This window comes from Homarus americanus, unplaced genomic scaffold, assembly GCF_018991925.1.
Source record: "Homarus americanus isolate GMGI-L3 unplaced genomic scaffold, GMGI_Hamer_2.0 scaffold32583, whole genome shotgun sequence".
Taxonomy (NCBI): Eukaryota; Metazoa; Arthropoda; class Malacostraca; order Decapoda; family Nephropidae; genus Homarus; species Homarus americanus.
Window position 1 is genome coordinate 3,557,961 of NW_024713129.1, and position 18,145 is coordinate 3,576,105.

The following is an 18,145-nucleotide window of genomic DNA, read 5'->3' on the forward strand; positions in this document are numbered from 1 at the left end:
TCGTGAAGATTATTTTTTTTTTTATTAACTGAAGATATTTGTTTTAGCTCATAAAATTCATACAAATTTCCCGACCAGAATATAATTTACATTGCTGGAATTCTTATAATTTGGTGATCATTTTGAATATAAACATCATATATTTTGCATTAGACATACAAATTTTAGATAACAAATTTTTTCTGAGTAACTATGTTATCTTTTGTGCAAAATATATGACATTTATATTCAAAATATTCCTGGTCTTACAAGGAATCCAGCAATGTCAATTGTATTATCCTAACTTTAGTTTGAGGTATTATTTATTAAAATATAGTGGTTTTCCCCCAAAAATTTCTCAGGGAGGGAAGAGCCGGCAGTGTAGTGTGAGAGGGGGAGGGAGTTGAGTCCATTATTTGAATGGACATTAACTTGGCGACTGTATTTCTCTATTTCTCTTAAGTATTAATTGTGTGCATGTACCATCATAAAATTAAGATGTTATTTTTACTACAACATAGCTATGTGTCTTCAAAAAGTGGAGTTTGGGGGTCGGGCCGGTTTCTATTGGAATTAATCCCATATGTTCTGTTGTTCACTTAACGCGGATTTCACTTAACACGGGACCCTCTGGGTTCTATTGACCGCGTTAAGTGGGGTACAACTGTATTCAATAATTTTAAAAGTTTAATATTAATTTTTTTAGTCATTTTAACAATTATTGAACATAGGTAATTGAAGGTAAAGAAACTAGTTTCTGGCACGCCATCCAGCCTGGCAACACACCAAACAGGCGTTAGTCTCTCTCTCTCTTTTCAGTGGAGGTAACATCTTGCTTGAGACTCTCTTCAACTAAATGCTTTTTTTTCTGTGTTTTCAAGCAAATTATTGGTCATTTTGAAATTTATTTTACATATTGACAATATATAATGCAGTGCAGTGTTGATTTAAAGAAAATAATCTTGAATTACGCCAAAAGAACTAAAATTTATGGGTGAAATGGCGCCATGGGGTGACTTCTCTTCCTCCCCAATGCCTTCTCTTCTCCCTTCTCTTCCACCCCCATTCTAACTCCCATCAACATCATCATCATCATCCAGGAGCCTTCTACATACACACCTAAAAGTAAGTGTACTTTTCTACTCTTTTTGTTGAATTTAGGCAATTTTTGGTAAGCTGGAACCAATTTCCCCAAAACCCATTGGAACAATGGTTTCGGTTAACGAGTTTTTCGGTTAACGAGCAACCTTTAGAACTGATTGTGCTCATTAACCGAGGGACCACTGTACACTACTACTGGACTGTATATACAGTCTACAGTACTTACCAGCGATCATTTTCCTTAATAGTCGGTTTTTCAGGAATGCATCCCAATCGTTAAATGAATGATACCTGTACATTACTGTACCAGGACACAATCAGCCAAGAATACTGTTAAAATGAAAACTGTGATTACAGTGTACAGTACATACAATCCACACAGTAAGTGTGAGAACCTGACTTCCTGAACGCTGCCTGTACTGGACGGACGTGCAGGTCGCTCTCCTACACTTCCCTGGCTGGACACGTACTGTCATGGCTGACGGAAGAGCTTCAACGAGCAGGTCACTTATTAAAATGACGGAATTGGGTGGTGGACACAGAAGACACAGCAATGTAGCCCAGGGTACTGCTGAAGGACTGTTGTCGGATTTGGAGAGTGAATGTGAAGAAGAGCCGTTTAAAGTTGTTAATAGCAAAAAGAAGAATAAAAGAAGGAATAGAGATGGTACAAGCAGTGAAGATAATATTTCCCACTTGGTGGATAAGTGAAAGAAAATTGATGGTGTGAGTCAATCTTCAACTATGATCAGTACAACGAGTGTAAACCCCATTGATGATTTAGATGGCAACAACTCATCAAGGAGGCCACGCCTTTACTTCCCCAAGAATAATGGCATGGATTTTCATGATAAGGTAAAGTGGTCAGTTAGACTCGCTAAGCGCCATCAAGGGTATCAAGTGCTCTTTAAAGAAGGTAAACATATTCCTTATATTACTGTGAAGGATGAGGAAGCAGTTAGAGATCTAACTACAGAAGGTTTTGAGAATGTAGTGATGGAAAAGCCTGTGGAGTCCATTGGGAAATGTACGAAGATCATTCTTTTTGATTATCCTGTTTACCTTGACCCCGAGGATGTGTTGGCTGACGATAGATTTTTTGGGGGCCAAGAGACGTGTACAGTAATTAAAATTGATGGAGTACTAGTACCTAAGCCGCAGCTAATTGTGCTAATCAAAGGTCCAGCGCCAGAGAAGGTCTTTGTGAGATGTGTGGGATATAAGAGGGTTGCTGTCTACAATGAATTTCCAGTCATATGCTATAAGTGCTGCAAGTGGGGGCACATGGCGTGGAAATGCCATAATGATTTTCGGTGTAGATTCAGTGGAAAAATGCATGAATCTAAGGTATGTGGAGATAAAATTAAGGCAAAGGAGAAAATTACACCAAAATGCTGTAATTGTGGGGGACTCACAATGCCAGCTCGTGGGTGTCCTAAAAAACGAAAGTTCAGCAATTGCAATCATGAGCTCAGCCCACTAATCAAGAGGATAAAGGTAACGCTGTAAGGAGCGATGTTGCAGGGACATCAAGTGCTGTAAATGTGTGGGAAAAGCGTATGGAAATACGTAATGCAGCAGCACAGAAGGACATAGGTAACGAGAACAACAACCTTACAGCCCCTAACATTCTAGTAGAACTCCATAAGGAGATTGATGAGCTCAAACAAGCAGTATTGGATATCAAGAAATGCTTGGTGAATCTTGTGCTATATAGTGATGTTGCTCTTGTTAATAAAGAGAGTTCAAAAGAAAATGAAACATTGGTAGAGATGGAATCAAATATTGTGGATAGCAATCTAGAGCAAAATAGTAATCATAGTCAGTTAGGAAATAGAGTTGGTTCGGTTTCTAAAGAGAATGTAGTAAACATGGAAATGCTTGGTGACCTGACAAACATTCTTGACTCTGTTTTGGAATACAGTAGTATATGGAAAATCCAAGGGACGACGTCAAAAAGAATGTTCTTATTTCGGTGAAGAATATGAGGGGAGAAATTTATTCTAATGGATCATAATGTCAGCTTAATTTCCTGGAATGTTAATAGTTTGAAAAAAAAGGTTAACGGATCTTCCTGCATAGGTTCATTCTAGTAGTATTAATGTCATAGCTTTGCAAGAGGTTGGGACAAACAGAATATCTTTGCAACTAAGAGGTTATCAAAGTTTTGAATTACCAGCTGATTTGACTGTAAATTGTAGAGGTTTGACGACTTATATCAAAGATGATATTCCAGCATCTTTTCATTCCGCTCTAAAAATAAACGGTACCGAATATTTGTGTGTTAGTATTACGCTTCAAGATGCTACACTGTTCATTATTAATGCTTATGTGCATGCTGATTCATTGACAGTTGATGATCTGCCGGACATTATTTTTGCTGATGATTGTTTACTAATTTGTGATTTGAATGCTAGGCACATCAATCTTGAGGTTCTCAAAATCACAATGGAATGGTTCTGAAAAATATCTTAGACTCTATAGAAGATGCTAGAGTCCTTGGAGCTGGTGAGCCGACACATGTTAAAGGGGGTAGACTTGATTATGCAATACTTTTTAATATGTTAGATGTGCATGCAAATTTGGATATTGTGGATACGCTTTTGAGTGATCACTTTGCAATTAAAGTGAAGCTTCATTTGAACAAAAAATTTTCTGTTAACAACAGGGAAAGGTATACTGTACAATAACAGTAGGCCAACATCGTGAATTTGTAGCAAAAGTTGGTGAGTGGTATAAAGAGTACAAAAAGCTTGGAATTAAAGATGAAAACATATTTTATGATGATTTTTTAGGAGTGATTGATTCCATTTTGAATAAGCCAAGAAAACAGTATGGAAATGCCACAAAACCTAAACCTAGGTATTATAATGATAAGATTGTTAAGGGGTGGAATAAGTTACTGAGGAAATGTCATAGTAAGTGGAGTAAAGATCCTAGCAATGAAAAAAAACGGGAAACTCTGATTGAAGTGGCAGAGTGTACAACAGAGTTAAATAAAAAAGCCAGAAGTATGTATTGGAGTGGTATTTTGAGAGAGATTGCTCAATCAAAATCGGTGAATCAGTTTTGGGATGGTGTGAATAGGGTAAGAGGAGTCAAGAAGAAATTTAATGTTCATCCCAATCCAAACGCCAAAGCTAATGAACTGATGAGTAAGTGGGCGTATGCATCTAATTATGAGTGTCTCCCAAGTAATGTTCAGATTTGCTTGAAGAATTCAAGATCTATGAGGCGAAAGTTGGTGAATACTGTAAGTGAAGAAACCTGTGTTCCTTTTACTAAGGATGAAATTCTGAATGCTGTTAAGAAAGGGAAGTCTAGTGCTCCTGGCAGGGATGGTCTAACTTATGATGTTATCAATTATCTTATAAGTATGGAGGACAACCCAATTCTAGATCTCTTTAATTTGTCATATGAAAATGGCAGACTGCCAGTGAAATGGAAAATGACACTCATTGTTCCTGTGCCTAAGGGCAATAATTATTATAGACTCATATCAACATCTTGTCTATCTAAAATGATGGAGCAAATGGTCTCTTGTCTAGTAATTTGTTTGGATTTTTAAAAGGTAAAAGCACTACAGATTGTGTGATTATATGTCTTAGTAATGATAATGTCAACTGTAGACTGTTTGTAGACCTTAAAGGTGCCTTTGATAAGGCAAATAAGGAAGTGATCTTAGAAAGTCTTGTAAGTAAAGGTATAAAAAGGAAATTATTGATGTGGATTACAGGTTACTTAACTAACAGAAAAGCGGGTGTCTAGTTTCAAGGTCATGAATCAAGAAAAAAGTCTAGGGTTGGGTACCCCACAAGGTGGCTTTCTTACCCCTATGCTTTTTAATATTCTTATGGACAGAATAGCTAATTACAAATTCCAGGGCGAGTCCCAAGTAATCATTAATGCTGATGACATTCTGATCCAATGTAAGAATGAGGAAGATATGTCTAGGGTCATTGATCAGCTGCAGTATCTTTGTCTCTCCTTGGGACTGGTCATTAATGAAAATAAAACCACATTTCAGTCAAGGGCAGTAAATGGAAAAGAATTTTGGCTAAATGGAATAAAATTGCAAAAAGTATCCAGTTACAAATATCTGGGAATGTTTGTGGGTATAAATAATAATGTTAAGGATCAAATTACTTATGTCAAAAATATATGTACAGCGAGGCTGAAACCTCTGAAAGTTTTGTCAAATAGAGCAAATGGTGTTGGTATACCAGTTTTAAGATGTATGTACTGTACTTAAGTACAGTTAGGAGTATCATTGATTATTCAGCTCCAGTTCTAGCTTCTTACTCAGGAAAAGATCTTAGGCCATTAGACCTTATTCAGAATGAAGCAATGAGGATTGTGCTTGATTGTCCAAGGACAACAAGAATAGAGATTATGAGGATGGAGCTAAATGTCCCGAGCATAATACACAGAATTAGGGAGTTGACTGTCATTTCTACTCTAAGGCTTATTAGGCGTGGTGATGGGTATCTGAAGTCTGCTGTTGATAAATTTTCTAATGCAATTACTTGTAATTTTAAGATGAATACTTATACTAAAAAACTTTGTCAGATGTTGTTTGAATATAATATTGTAGATTTTTGTGTGCCTTGCCAAACAAAGTTTATTTGAAACCTTGGTTCATGGAGAGTGTATGTGTAAGAATTGATAAACTAGAGTTTAAAAAAAAAGAATGTAATCCTTTTGAGCTACGGCAAATATTCCTTGAGAAAATATCTGTGTACCATAAGGAAAATGTTATTCATATGTACTGTGACGGTTCAGTTAATGGGAATCGGGCCGGATGTGGCATTGTTATTAGGGAATTTTTTGAATGTGGTATTAGTGTTGAAGAAAGAATATCCAAGAGAATTGGGGATGGAAGTTCCAGCACCACTGCTGAACTTTATACAATATAGTATGTGGGACTTAAGTATGCCTTTGTGAGGAAAAAAAGAGTTTTGGGGTTTGTTGACAGTCAAAGAGCTCTGTTGCTCTAAATTCTAAAGTGCCTCTTGATGATGATTTATTTTTAAAATGTTAGAAGTGTATTCAGGACATAAAATCACTTGGATATGATGTTAGTTTTATGTGGATTCCATCCCATTGTGGTATTTATATGAATGAGGTTGCTGATGATTTGGCTAAACAAGGGTGTGGCAAAGAAATTGTGGAATACGATAGTATTTTGGGTATTAAAAGAATAAAATCTGGAATGGTAAAAATCCGACAGCAATGGGAAATGGACAATATTCAGAAATTTTTTAATAACGGTGGTAGTAGTTTGAAACATTATGTTCGAGTTTTGAATTCTACAAGTTCTACTTATGGTAAGGCTTCGGTTAAGTATGATACATTTGTGATGAGACTACGCCTTGGATACAAATATTATTGGCAATATATTGAAGGAACTGATGGCATTCCTTGTTAACTGTGTGGCTATGTAAAGTCCCATACATTATATCATTACATTATGGAATGTAACTGTTTATCAGAATTTAGGGTGATGGTATTACTGATATTACAGAGATGGTTTGTTATTTAATAAACAAAAATGTGGTTTAGAATATTACGAAAAATTCTGTAAGTTTAACATAAGATTATAGATTTTATGCATATCTATTTGTTGTATACATATCTGATTTATGATTTGTAGAATGTTAAAGAGCTCTTGTTAAGACTAGTTTTGGGCGGGCTAGTTAGCATGCTAACCACCAATCACATTTCAGGATGCTACCATTCTGCCAAATTCTATAATAGATATGCTAGGCCTCACCATTTCCTCTAATATGTCATGGAAGCCACACATCCTCAACATTGCTAAAGCTGCCTCCCGAAAGTTGGGAATGCTGAACAGATGTTGTAGCTACTTCACTCCTGAGCAGTTGCTTCAAGTATATACGGGATTCATTCATCCTAACTTGAAGTACTGCTCTCATATCTGGAGTGGCTCTTCTTCTGTCCTACTGTTAGATAGGGTTGACAAGCTTTCTTCCCTTTCTCTTCGCCGCAGTGTTGCTTCACTCTCTCTCTTTTACAGGTAATTTAACGGGCAATGTTCAGTGGATTTGGCTTCCTGTGTACTGCCGGCAAGGCCATGGGCTCGTAACACACGTCTTGCCCGTGGTGCCCACCGTTTCTCTGTGGATGTCGGTCACACTAGAATAACCCGTTATAGTACATCCTTCTTTCCTCACACAGCCAAACTGTGGAATGCTCTGCCTTCTTCTGTGTTTCCATACTCATACAATCTGTCTCACTTCAAAAAGCTGGTTTTCCGGCATCTTCGTGGTGTAGATTAATAAAGCTTTTCCTTTTCTATTTTTTAGTTTAGTTTTATTCTTATTTTTTCGTCCCCCAGGCCCCGATGTGGGTAGATGACCTGTGCCCGGGTGGGCTATTCCCCGTGTAAAAAAAAAAAAAAATTTAATAAAATAAAATAAAATCATTTGAATACAAGTTGTGATAATTTATGCGATTGCTCAGCAGTTTTGATTGCAGTTGCAAAGCTTCGTGACTTCACTAGTGTATAATGCGTCTCCATAAGCCCTGGTTAATTCATGGAACAGTTGTTTAAGTGCAAAAGTAGCCAAATCGAGCCATCATGTATCAATTAATTTTAAAATAGAAATTATAATGTAAAATGTTTTATGACAACGGTTTCGTAGTGCTGTTAATGTGTGTGCTGTGTAAGTGTCTTGGCATGTCACCTAACCACCTGACTCTGTCACCTAACCACCTCACCGTTTGCTTCGTTAGCTCAGCTCAGAATTACATTGATTTATTACCGTATTATTATGCCTTTTTTAGTATTGTATTTAAATTTAATTAAATATTTATATTTGCACAGTAATTAATTATTAATAGACACAGAGCAGAAAATCCAGTGTTATCCAGGCGGTTGGTCTTCCCACCCACTCACCAACCATGTGCAGATGCGGCTAAACATGGTCCAATTTATCATTACACAGGAAACCTTTGTCCCCAGGCCCTGAGAAGAAAGTTTTGGAGTGATTTTCTCGCCGTTTTCCTAGATTTTCCGGTAATTGGGCATTATTTCATAATCGACATATGCTCCCAGACAAGGAAATAGAAATTTTGACCTATTCGACAGATTTGTTTTTAATTTTCAGAAAATGCTCCTGATTTTCAACCTCGGAATTTGTTCTCAAACCCGAAATTGAGAGAATTTTCCCGAAAAATTCTGAGCAAATTTCAGTTCCGACTATTGGAGTGTTTCGGTTGAGAGGGATTCCGTGTAACGGAGATATTACTGTATATACAAACACACATATATCTCATGGGCAGTGGCGTACTAAGGGGGGGGGCGGTCCGCCCCGGGTGACAGCCAGAGGGGGGTGCCATGAGGCTCATAAATAAATAGATATCTGTCCTCTGTAGCCTTTCTTTTTTTTGACAAAATCTAAGTACTACTTACGAGTTATCAGTGCAAAAATTTCGTCATTCAGTTTAATTGCCCCTTCATCCATCTCATTTTCAAATAAACAAAGGCAATTTCCTGGAACTGGTGGAGTTACTATCAAACTATGATCCTGTTTTGAAAGAACATCTTTTGGATGTTAAGCATGCTATTTCATCTCAGTCAAATAAGAGCTCACTCTTATTTGTCACCAAATATTCAGAATGAATTCATCTGTCTTCTAGGAAATAATGTTAAGGAAAAAATTTTGGCTGACATCAAGAAGGCCAAGTATTTTGGAATTCTTTTTGACAGTACACCTGATATTTCTCATACAGTATCATATGTCCGAAGTGATTAGATATGTTCATATTGAAGGTGATTCTGTTGAAGTAAGGGAATCTTTCTTGGGTTTCTTTCCTATTGCTGGAAAAACTGCAAGTGAGCTCACAAAGGATATCCTGAGTAATTTGGAGAGTGATGGACTGGACATTAACTTTTGCCGCAGTCAAGGGTATGATAATGTTGCAACTATGGCTGGTATTCATGGAGGTGTTCAGAAGAAAATCAAAGAAATAAATCCAAAGGTTTTGTTTTTGCCTTGAGCCAATCATTCCTTGAACCTTTGTGGGGTACACTCTTTTGGAACCAATCCTTTATGTGTAGCATTCTTTGGAACTGTAGAGAAACTTTATTGCTTTTTTTTCACTTTCAACTCACCGATGGGAAGTACTGAAAGAAAATATGAACCTGACAGTTAAAAGACTTTAACGGACTAGATGGAGTGCACATCATGAAGCCATAAAGCCTCTCAAGAAACAATTTGCGAAGCTGATCATAGCCCTGGAAGCATTGATGGATCAAAGAGAAAATGTTTACACAAGAGGATCAGCTGAAGTTTTGCTTAAAGCTGTATGTGATTTTTATTTTTTGGGTTACCGGGTATCTTTCTTTTTGGTGTGATGTACTGGATGAGGTGAATCTCACACAGAAGTATTTGCAAACAGAAGGAATAAGTCTTGAAAAGTGCACTGTAAAGCTCAATGGTTTGAAATTGTTTCTTCGAGGTCAGCGGAATGAAATTGTGGAGAGAGCGATTCAATATGCAACTACACAATGTGAAGAAATGGGCATCTCCATGGAAACAAGAGGGAGGATAAGACGTAAGAAAATGATGCCAGAAGAAATGGCTAGGGATGCTGGACTGACAATGCAAGAGGAAATGAGGAAATCAATGTTTGAATGCTTAGATCGATTTAGTCTAGAATTGGATGCTCGTTCAGAGGCCATGGATAACATCTTGTCAATATTTGCAGCTATTCAGCCAAGCTACTTGCTTTCTGCAAAAGAAGAACAACTTCAGGGGAGTATTTCAAATTCAAGCATGACCAAGATTTTTAATGAAATTTCTGATGAGGATGTCATGGATGAAATTATGCCACTTCGCAGACACATGGAGGCTGCCAAAATCACACCTGAAGAAGCAAATAAATGGACAGTCTTGCAGTTCCTGAAGTTTATTGTCAAATGAGACTTTTGTTAAACCTTGCCAAACTTATCATTGTGCCTGAGATTCTTTTTAACAATATGTGTGTCTGTTGCATCATGTGAAAGAAGTTTCTCTAAACTGAAACTCATCAAGAATTATCTTTGTTCTAGCATGACTCAGGCAAGATTGAACAGCCTAGCTATGATTTCTATCGAAAATGAATGTGCCAAGACAGTTAATTTTGATGAAATAATTGGGAAGTTTGCTGAAGCTGAGTCACGAACGATGAGGCTGTAAAACTAATATATATATTTTTTTTTGCGTTAGATGAAAGTATACCGCTTGTATTTCATGGTTTCCTATGTTTTTAGAACAATCTAGTGCTATTGGTCAAGTTTCTGATAAAAGTGAGTTGAAGAAGGCTGCGCCCGTCTCATTGTGTAATACTTTATTTAATGTGTAACTTGTAGTTATATTCAGTATGGTTTCTGTACTTTGTATATTTGAATTACCTGTACTTGTATGTGCTTTGTTGTATCGTGTAAATTTTTTTGAAATTAGGAAATACATTTGTTTATATATACTGTAGATTTCCTAAATATCATCCACATTTACAAACCTGCTTTTTATTTACGAATATTACACTTGATGTAGGCTGCATTATACTTTAGTAAAAAAAAATAATAATTTTCCATATTAATAGAAGGAAACTAAAACATTTATAATATTTACTATGAATAATCCAAAATTCCTTAAAAGTATTACTATTTTTTTTATCATGCGTCTCAGTACAGGAAGAGTAAGGGGGCAAAGGAATGCCCTGCCCTGGGTGCCCAGTACTCTAGAGACAATTGTGTATTTTACTTTTACTGTATATTTATTCATCTCTGGAAGGAAGGGGGTGCCAGTGGATAGGTCGGCCCCGGGTGCCAAATACTCTAGGAACACCCTGCTCATGGGTAAAAAATAATGCCATCAGGAATGTACAGTATTGTCTCGATTTACGCGGAATTCCTTTACGCTGTTGGTCATTTACGCGGCACCTGGCCAGACCGGCAATTATTAGTTATGCGGTACATTCCATCATTTACGCGGGAAGCAGCACGGGCAGGGTGCGCGCTAGGTTGCCCAGTCAACAAAACATTCCCGAGTTCTTCACACGCCACCCACCACAGCCAGCCCAAGTCAGTGATAGTGACAGTGAGGATATGGACTTTGAGGGGTTTGACAAAGAGGCCCTGCAATCCTCTGTGGTGGATAGTGATACAGGTGATACAAGTGATATAGGTGAGGGCCAATAATCTGCCCTTTGCCTCTTTACCAAACCCCCCATCCCCCTGTGCCCAGCCATCTCTTCTACTAACGTAAAACCGAAATGGATGTTGTCCGATCATCACATAAACTTTGTATTCATACTTACGTTTATGTGGAATACTATATACGTATATATACACTCTTACTCTAATCACTACTGTAATGTGATACAGGTGATTAATTTTTATCTCTTGTGCAAAATATATGACATTTATATTCAAATTATTCGCTGTCTTACAAGATATAAAGGCAAGCATGAACTTAGCATGCTTCCCTGTTGGGCGCTGTAAACGCTTCTGCGCTTCACCTTACACAAGGATGTAGGGGGGTTCCCAATAAAAAAAAAAAAAAAAAAAAGTTCACAGCTAATGAAACGCAGAGGTTAGAAAAGCTAATAAAATAACATAATGTCTACGCGATGCAGACGGATGCCAACGTGACTGCGCCCGCTCTAAGGCCACTTACATTCGCTATGTCCCATTATTTGAATGGACATTAACCGGCGCATGACTGTATTTCTCTTAAATATTAATTGTGTGTGCATACCATCATAAAATTAAGATGTTATTTTTACTACAACGTACATATTGTGTCAGAAAAAGAGTAGTTTGGGGGTCGGCCCAGTCTCTATTTCAATTAATCCCATATGTTCTGTTATTTCGTTTACGCGTTTCTCGTTTTACGTGGACCTCTGTGGGTTCAATTGACCGCGTAAACCGAGACTATACTGTATATCCATATATGCATTGGTTATAAATTCATTTCTTCAACACAAATAGAGCAGATGTCAATAAAATTTTATAAACTTTTTTGTAAGCCATTAATATATTTGCTACTTAGTTTTCTCTTTATTCAGAACATCTTCAGGTCAAGAGACCCACTAATCCTCCACCCTGTCACTGGGTGACCTGACCTCCACCTGACATTGGTGAGGTCGGTTCAGTTACATGAGATTCACTAATCCCTTACCACACTACTATCGCAACATTTCTTGCTTTTTTTTTTCATAAACAAATTGAGTCCCTATCATTATTATCGTGTTTTTGTGAATGTGAAGTGACCAGTGTAACTTTGAATATGTCTGGCAAGCATTTTGCTCACCATCTTTAAGGCCAGGATGAAGGTTACACCTCCAGTCTCCACTCTTCAGACTTCCCAAAGTCACAGTGTGATACTCAGTTTGATGTCTCCACTCCACCTTAACAGTCCCCTTAGCCTTGAAGGGGATATGTTATGATGACTAGACTTGTTCTTAATGATGTGATGAGTGTTGTTTAACTGTTTTGTAGTGCTACAGTAGTAGCATTCTAGGAATTCTTTTATGGTGATACATATGAGTGTCCGAGTGGCCAGTAACCTTTTCCATTGAGCCCCATGTTATAATGAACCTGATTTATGATATTTTGACCTACGATGGGGTTTTCTGGACTGTAACCCGATTGCAAATAGAGGTTTACCTGTATATGTTTAGAACAAATAAGCATCAGACATAATCAAATTAATATACAAATTTTGTATGTTACAATATTTTAATTTTTTTCTTGAACTACACTCATAAGTTGTGATTGATCTTGTAGGTGGATTCAAGTTTCTTGGAAGCCTTACCAGAAGATATTAGGGAGGAGCTGCGGTCGGATTTGGGACGCCAAAAACAAGCAGCAGTATTATCTTTCTCAACAACTGAAAATATGTCAAGATCACCAGATAAACAACAAAGACTTCAAGGGATAGGTATTGTCCTTTATTTTTATGTAAATCTAAGACTTTTTTTATTGATTCTTCTTCACTTTGGTAATCTGTGTATCCAAACGGCCAACCTGTATGACCTATAGCAAATCTGTCCACCAATCATGTCTGTCATTACACAACCAATACCCATTCATTTATAAACAGTGATACCACAACTGTGATGTTGCTGTTTGGAGACATGGGTTACCACGGGGGATAGGAACACATTTCCGCAACTGTACCACAGACCCTCAATACATCATGATTTAATATTTAAAAATTAATTGACATCAAAACCTCCACATTCATCATCAGACAACAAGTGTTTTATTATACCCAACAGTACTGGTGGTATTAAGAAAAAAAGACATATTATTACTTTGATGAGAATTTATATTATCCCCTTCATATCTAACTATTCCTCAAGTCCGGTATGGAATGGATATAATAATTTAAGGCAAGAAACCAAGATGTTATCACAATATTTTTACCATAAAACTGGTGGGAATAATTCAGGAGGCAAAGTTAGAATGTATTGTTGGTAAGAAACCAGATGAAATTAGGGTAAATTATGTTCTTGATCATATTTCAATCACATTACTACTATGCCCTAGTTACTTTAAGTTTAGTGTTGTACAGTTGAGGTTACATTCCAAGAGGTTATTTTTTATGATATTTTGCTTATCAAGAGTATAATACTCCTGCCAAATTTACTGCCTTATCATTCATGGATGGTTTTCCCTGTAGCTGGTTGTGTTGGATCACCCTAAAGCCATTGGACTCCCTTTGTTATGGCATCTGGTTCAAAAGTGCTCCAGTACCTGGTTTAGGGGTTGTGTGGAGAGGGGACATCCTGCTATGCTCATTACCCAACTTTACCAATTTTCAGTAGAACCTCATTTTTTTTTATTGCTATTGTGAACTTTGCCTAATTTGAAGAAATACCAGATTCAAACAAATTATCTCAATTTCGAACCTCCCATCTAAGTTTAAATTATATCATCCTAATTTGAACCTAACCTTCATTATTCTGTATTTTGCCTACACCAAAAATGAATAAAAATTGCTATCGTAAACAAAAAAATTATATACTGTTCAGGTACAGTATAGTCTCGGTTTACGCGGTCAATTAAACCCGTGGAGGTCCGCGTAAAACGAGAAACACATAAACGAAATAACAGAACATATGGGATTAATTGAAATAGAGACTGGGCCGACCCCCAAACTACACTTTTTCCGACACAATAGTACGTTGTAGTAAAAATAACATCTTAATTTTATGATGGTATGCACACACAATTAATATTTAAGAGAAATATCAATAATATTAGGTTTTTAACACTTACGTTAGTAGAAAAGATGGCTGGGCACACGGGGATGGGGGGTTGGTTCCGAGGCAGAGGGCAGATTATTGGCCCTCACCTGTATCACTTGTTTCACTATCCACCACAGAGGCTTGCAGGGCCTTTTTGTCAAACCCCTCAAAGTCCATATCCTCACTATCACTGACTTGGGCTGGCTGTGGTGGGTGGCGGGTGAAGAACTCGGTAATGTTTTGTTGACTGGGTGACCTTTTGCGCACCCTGCCCGCGCCGCTTCCCGCGTAAATGATGGAATGAACTGCGTAAATAAAAATTGTCGATCTGGCAAGGTGCCGCGTAAATGACCAAACGCGTAAACCAAATCCGCATAAATCGAGACAATACTGTATAGCACATCATAAAATACAATAGCACATATTATTTTATGTAAAAAAAAAAAGCTCCTTCTTCCTTCAAACTATCCTCTGGGTAATGCTGAGAGTGGGTGAGTGACACAGTTCAACTAGGCAGCCATCAAACTGACTCAGAAGCAGGTGTGGCTGCTGCGCTGTGTGCCTGCTGTGACGTCACATTGGGGAGGCAGCGTGACTGGGCTGGTAACACAGAGGCAGTAACAACTGATACAGGTGTTATCAATCAATCAGAGTATCGTCCTCATATCGGAGTGCTGGCAGACACAGTTCTCCACTCAAAACGTTTTCAGGCTGTTTTAACCAATCCTCCAAGGTTTTGTATCTCTCTGGAGACCTTTTTTTTTTTTTCATCCTTTCCAGTCTCTGCCTTCCCCTGGCCCTCCTACCCTCAACCCTGCCCATTAATATTTCTATTATTATCCCCTGATCTCTAATTATATGACCAAAGTATTTGTTTTTCCCGTACATTTCAAGTATTTCTGTTCATGTTTTTTGCTAATCTTAGTACAGTAAGTCCTCGCATAACGTTGCCTCCGATAATGTTGTTTCGTTATAACGTCTCTACTCTTTAGATGCCAATAATTCGGTTAACGTCCCGACGACTCAATATAACGTCGTTTTTAGCGTCGTCACGAACTACTTTTTACGGCGCATCACCCTCTCTCACCTTGCCGCACTATGCTCTCTCGTCTTGGTGCGCTACCTCTCACTTGAGGAACGTCACAGCGTCCCCAAGCGTCGTCAGTCTTTGTTAGGTCTCCACAGCATTCGTGCATGTTAAAGTGTTTTTGCTCTTAATACTGTACTCTAACAATTCAAAATGGCTTCCAAGCACCCATCAAGTGTTACTGATGCTAGTGTTGTGAAGGAGCAACGAAAGACCATTAGCCTTGCTACAAAAATGGAGGTTTTAAACCGTTTTGAAAAAGGGGAAGTGCGGTGGACATAGCTTCTGCTCTAGATCTAACCCCCACAACAGTGCTTAGTATCCGTACCAACACGTACAAGATTAAGGTTAGTGCTGGAAGTGGTACTATTTTTTCTAAAAATGCCACTGAATTTCTATATATGTAATGTATTTCATGGATCAAAGGGAGGCTCTGGGATTTGGGTAGTTTGTTGTCGGGTTGTTTATCAGCCCATGTTCGAGCTGTTCTCTGAAAGCATGTGCTACTGCTGGATCTTCCAGACACTTAGTGTTAAAAAGACACTTAGTGTTAAAACCTCTTCTGGAGGCTTGCTCCCTTCACCGTTTTGGGGCGATTTGAAGTGAGAACTTGGCTCTGACGAGCCGATGATCAGTGTCACAGTGGTCTGAGCCACTCAAGGTTCGGGTGATGAGGACATCTCAGTGATCTCTTTCTCTGACAATGATGTAGTCAATGAGATGCCAGTGTTTGGATCGTGGGTGTTGCCACGAACTCTTGAACTTGTCAGCCTGCCTAAACAAGGTATTGGTGATAGTGAGGTTGTGTGCACCACACTTGCTGAGGAGGAGTAGGCCGTTAGGATTACACTTGCCTAGTCCATTTCTCCCTATGGTTCTCTGCCAAATATCAGCATCTCTGCCAACTCTGGCATTAAAGTCACCAAGGAGCACAACCTAATCTTCTCTGGGGATAGAGGTCAGCACTCTGTCAAGGTCAGCATAAAAGGCCTACTTGAAATCATCCTCTGCATGGCATGAGTGATTCAGTGGAACTCGGAGCATCATAAGGCGCTCGTTGATCCCAATAAGCATTTCAGTTAGCCTGTGTAGGATGCATTGGCAGATGGCAAAGCCAACTCCATAAATGCAGTTTCTCACTGCAGCAGGCTTACCCTTCCAGAAGAAGGTATAACCAGACCCCCGTCCTGTGAGTTGACTCACGTCTGGGAGCCGGGACTCACTAAAGGCTGCTATGTCAATGTTATACCTAGCCAGCTCTTTTGCCACAAGGGCAGTTCTTCTTTCAGGACGCTCATTTGTGCCAGTAACCAGAAGGGTCCTGACATTCCATGCAATGACAATAAAAGGTTGTATGGTTTGTTTTTGTTTGGACTTGTGATTTTGATTGTGGTGCAAATGTTGCAATGACTTGGGAGAAGGAGAGTTGCAATGGACCGTTGATTACCCAGTTTGTTGGGTTTCTCCTTAGTAGCCTGTCCATCATGCATTGCCTTCGTCCGCCGGTGTAGTCGTTGAGTTCCCCTGGTGGTCACCTCTTCCGCCTATACCGCCGTTGGGGTTTTGTTGGAGCTCTGTAAGCATGTCTGCCTGATGTGGGACTCAACCGCAGATTTTTCGTTCGTGGTTTACTCCCGTAGCCTTATACCTACTAAGGTTAATCCGCAAGGCAGCGGGACAATTGTTGTTAGGCGCCAGGACTTATCCACATGCCAGTGGGCCTATGCACTGTCCCTTTGGGGCCCACTGCTACTCCAAGATCCCCTGCTGGTCTAGCGTGAGCCCACAAGGCACCCAGTTACCGTGTGTTGCCACGAGGAGGCACAGCAGGAGTCTTGGTGGTGTAGAGGCTGTGTAGTAGGGGGCAGGGAAAAAACACTTTTATTTGAGTTGCAGGCTGCACTTTTCAGGCATCGTTTGTATGGCTATAACAAACACCTGTGCAAAATTTCATGCCATTTCATGCATACTTACCCTGCCGCATCGCGAACGACTTTTTGTCAACTTTTAGTGTATACCAAAAATAAGGTGTCATTTAATGTTTTCCAGGATAATGATAAATTTTACATGGGTGACATCGATTTAATTCACATGTTATTTTACAGGTACACCGTATAGAAAATCATTACAAGTTCATATTGAAATTCTTTTTTGTGCGGAACCTTGGCATCATTTTCCTAGACAATAATCTTTGCCTAATATATCCATCTCTCGATTCGTATCCCGTCACTTCAGTGCAAGCTTCAGTCATCACTTTTATGCCTCTCTCGACCGCCTGAGTGCTGTTTGGCCACTTGGGCACCACTAATGGTGTCTCAAGAATGTCATTAACCTGTAGATTTGACAGAGAAGCAATGTAAGGAGGCTCAGTCTTGAGTTCATTCCTCCAGTTAATCATGGAATGATAGTTTTTTGCTTGCCACTTTAGTTTCGGAGTCACCACCTTTCTCATGTTGACTACAGGAGGCACATCCTCATTCCCATCTCCATCTTTACCCTCCTCATCAGTATAGTTTAACAAATTCTCGTCAACAGCAGCATCAGAATCTTCCTCCTCCTCTTCAGATCTGCCAGTGCATTCTTCCTTTTGCTGATTCTCCTCTCTAATTTTTCTTATCATTGAGACAGCTTTTTCTCTAACAGTCATGTCCTCATCTGCACACATACCAAGAAGAAGTTGATCTGTGTGGGCGAAGTATGCATTTCTCTGGACAG

The 18,145-nt window shown here is 38.8% G+C and overlaps 1 protein-coding gene across 1 annotated transcript in view; it reads left to right on the top strand.

The window, feature by feature from the left end:
• The window catches only part of LOC121866255 (DNA repair protein REV1-like), a gene marked incomplete in the record, with an annotated part of 281,011 nt that overhangs the window by 222,946 nt on the left and 39,920 nt on the right, over positions 1 to 18,145 (top strand). The window contains 1 exon segment of the mRNA XM_042365872.1: positions 12,878 to 13,031. Coding sequence (XP_042221806.1) covers positions 12,878 to 13,031 — 154 coding nt within the window.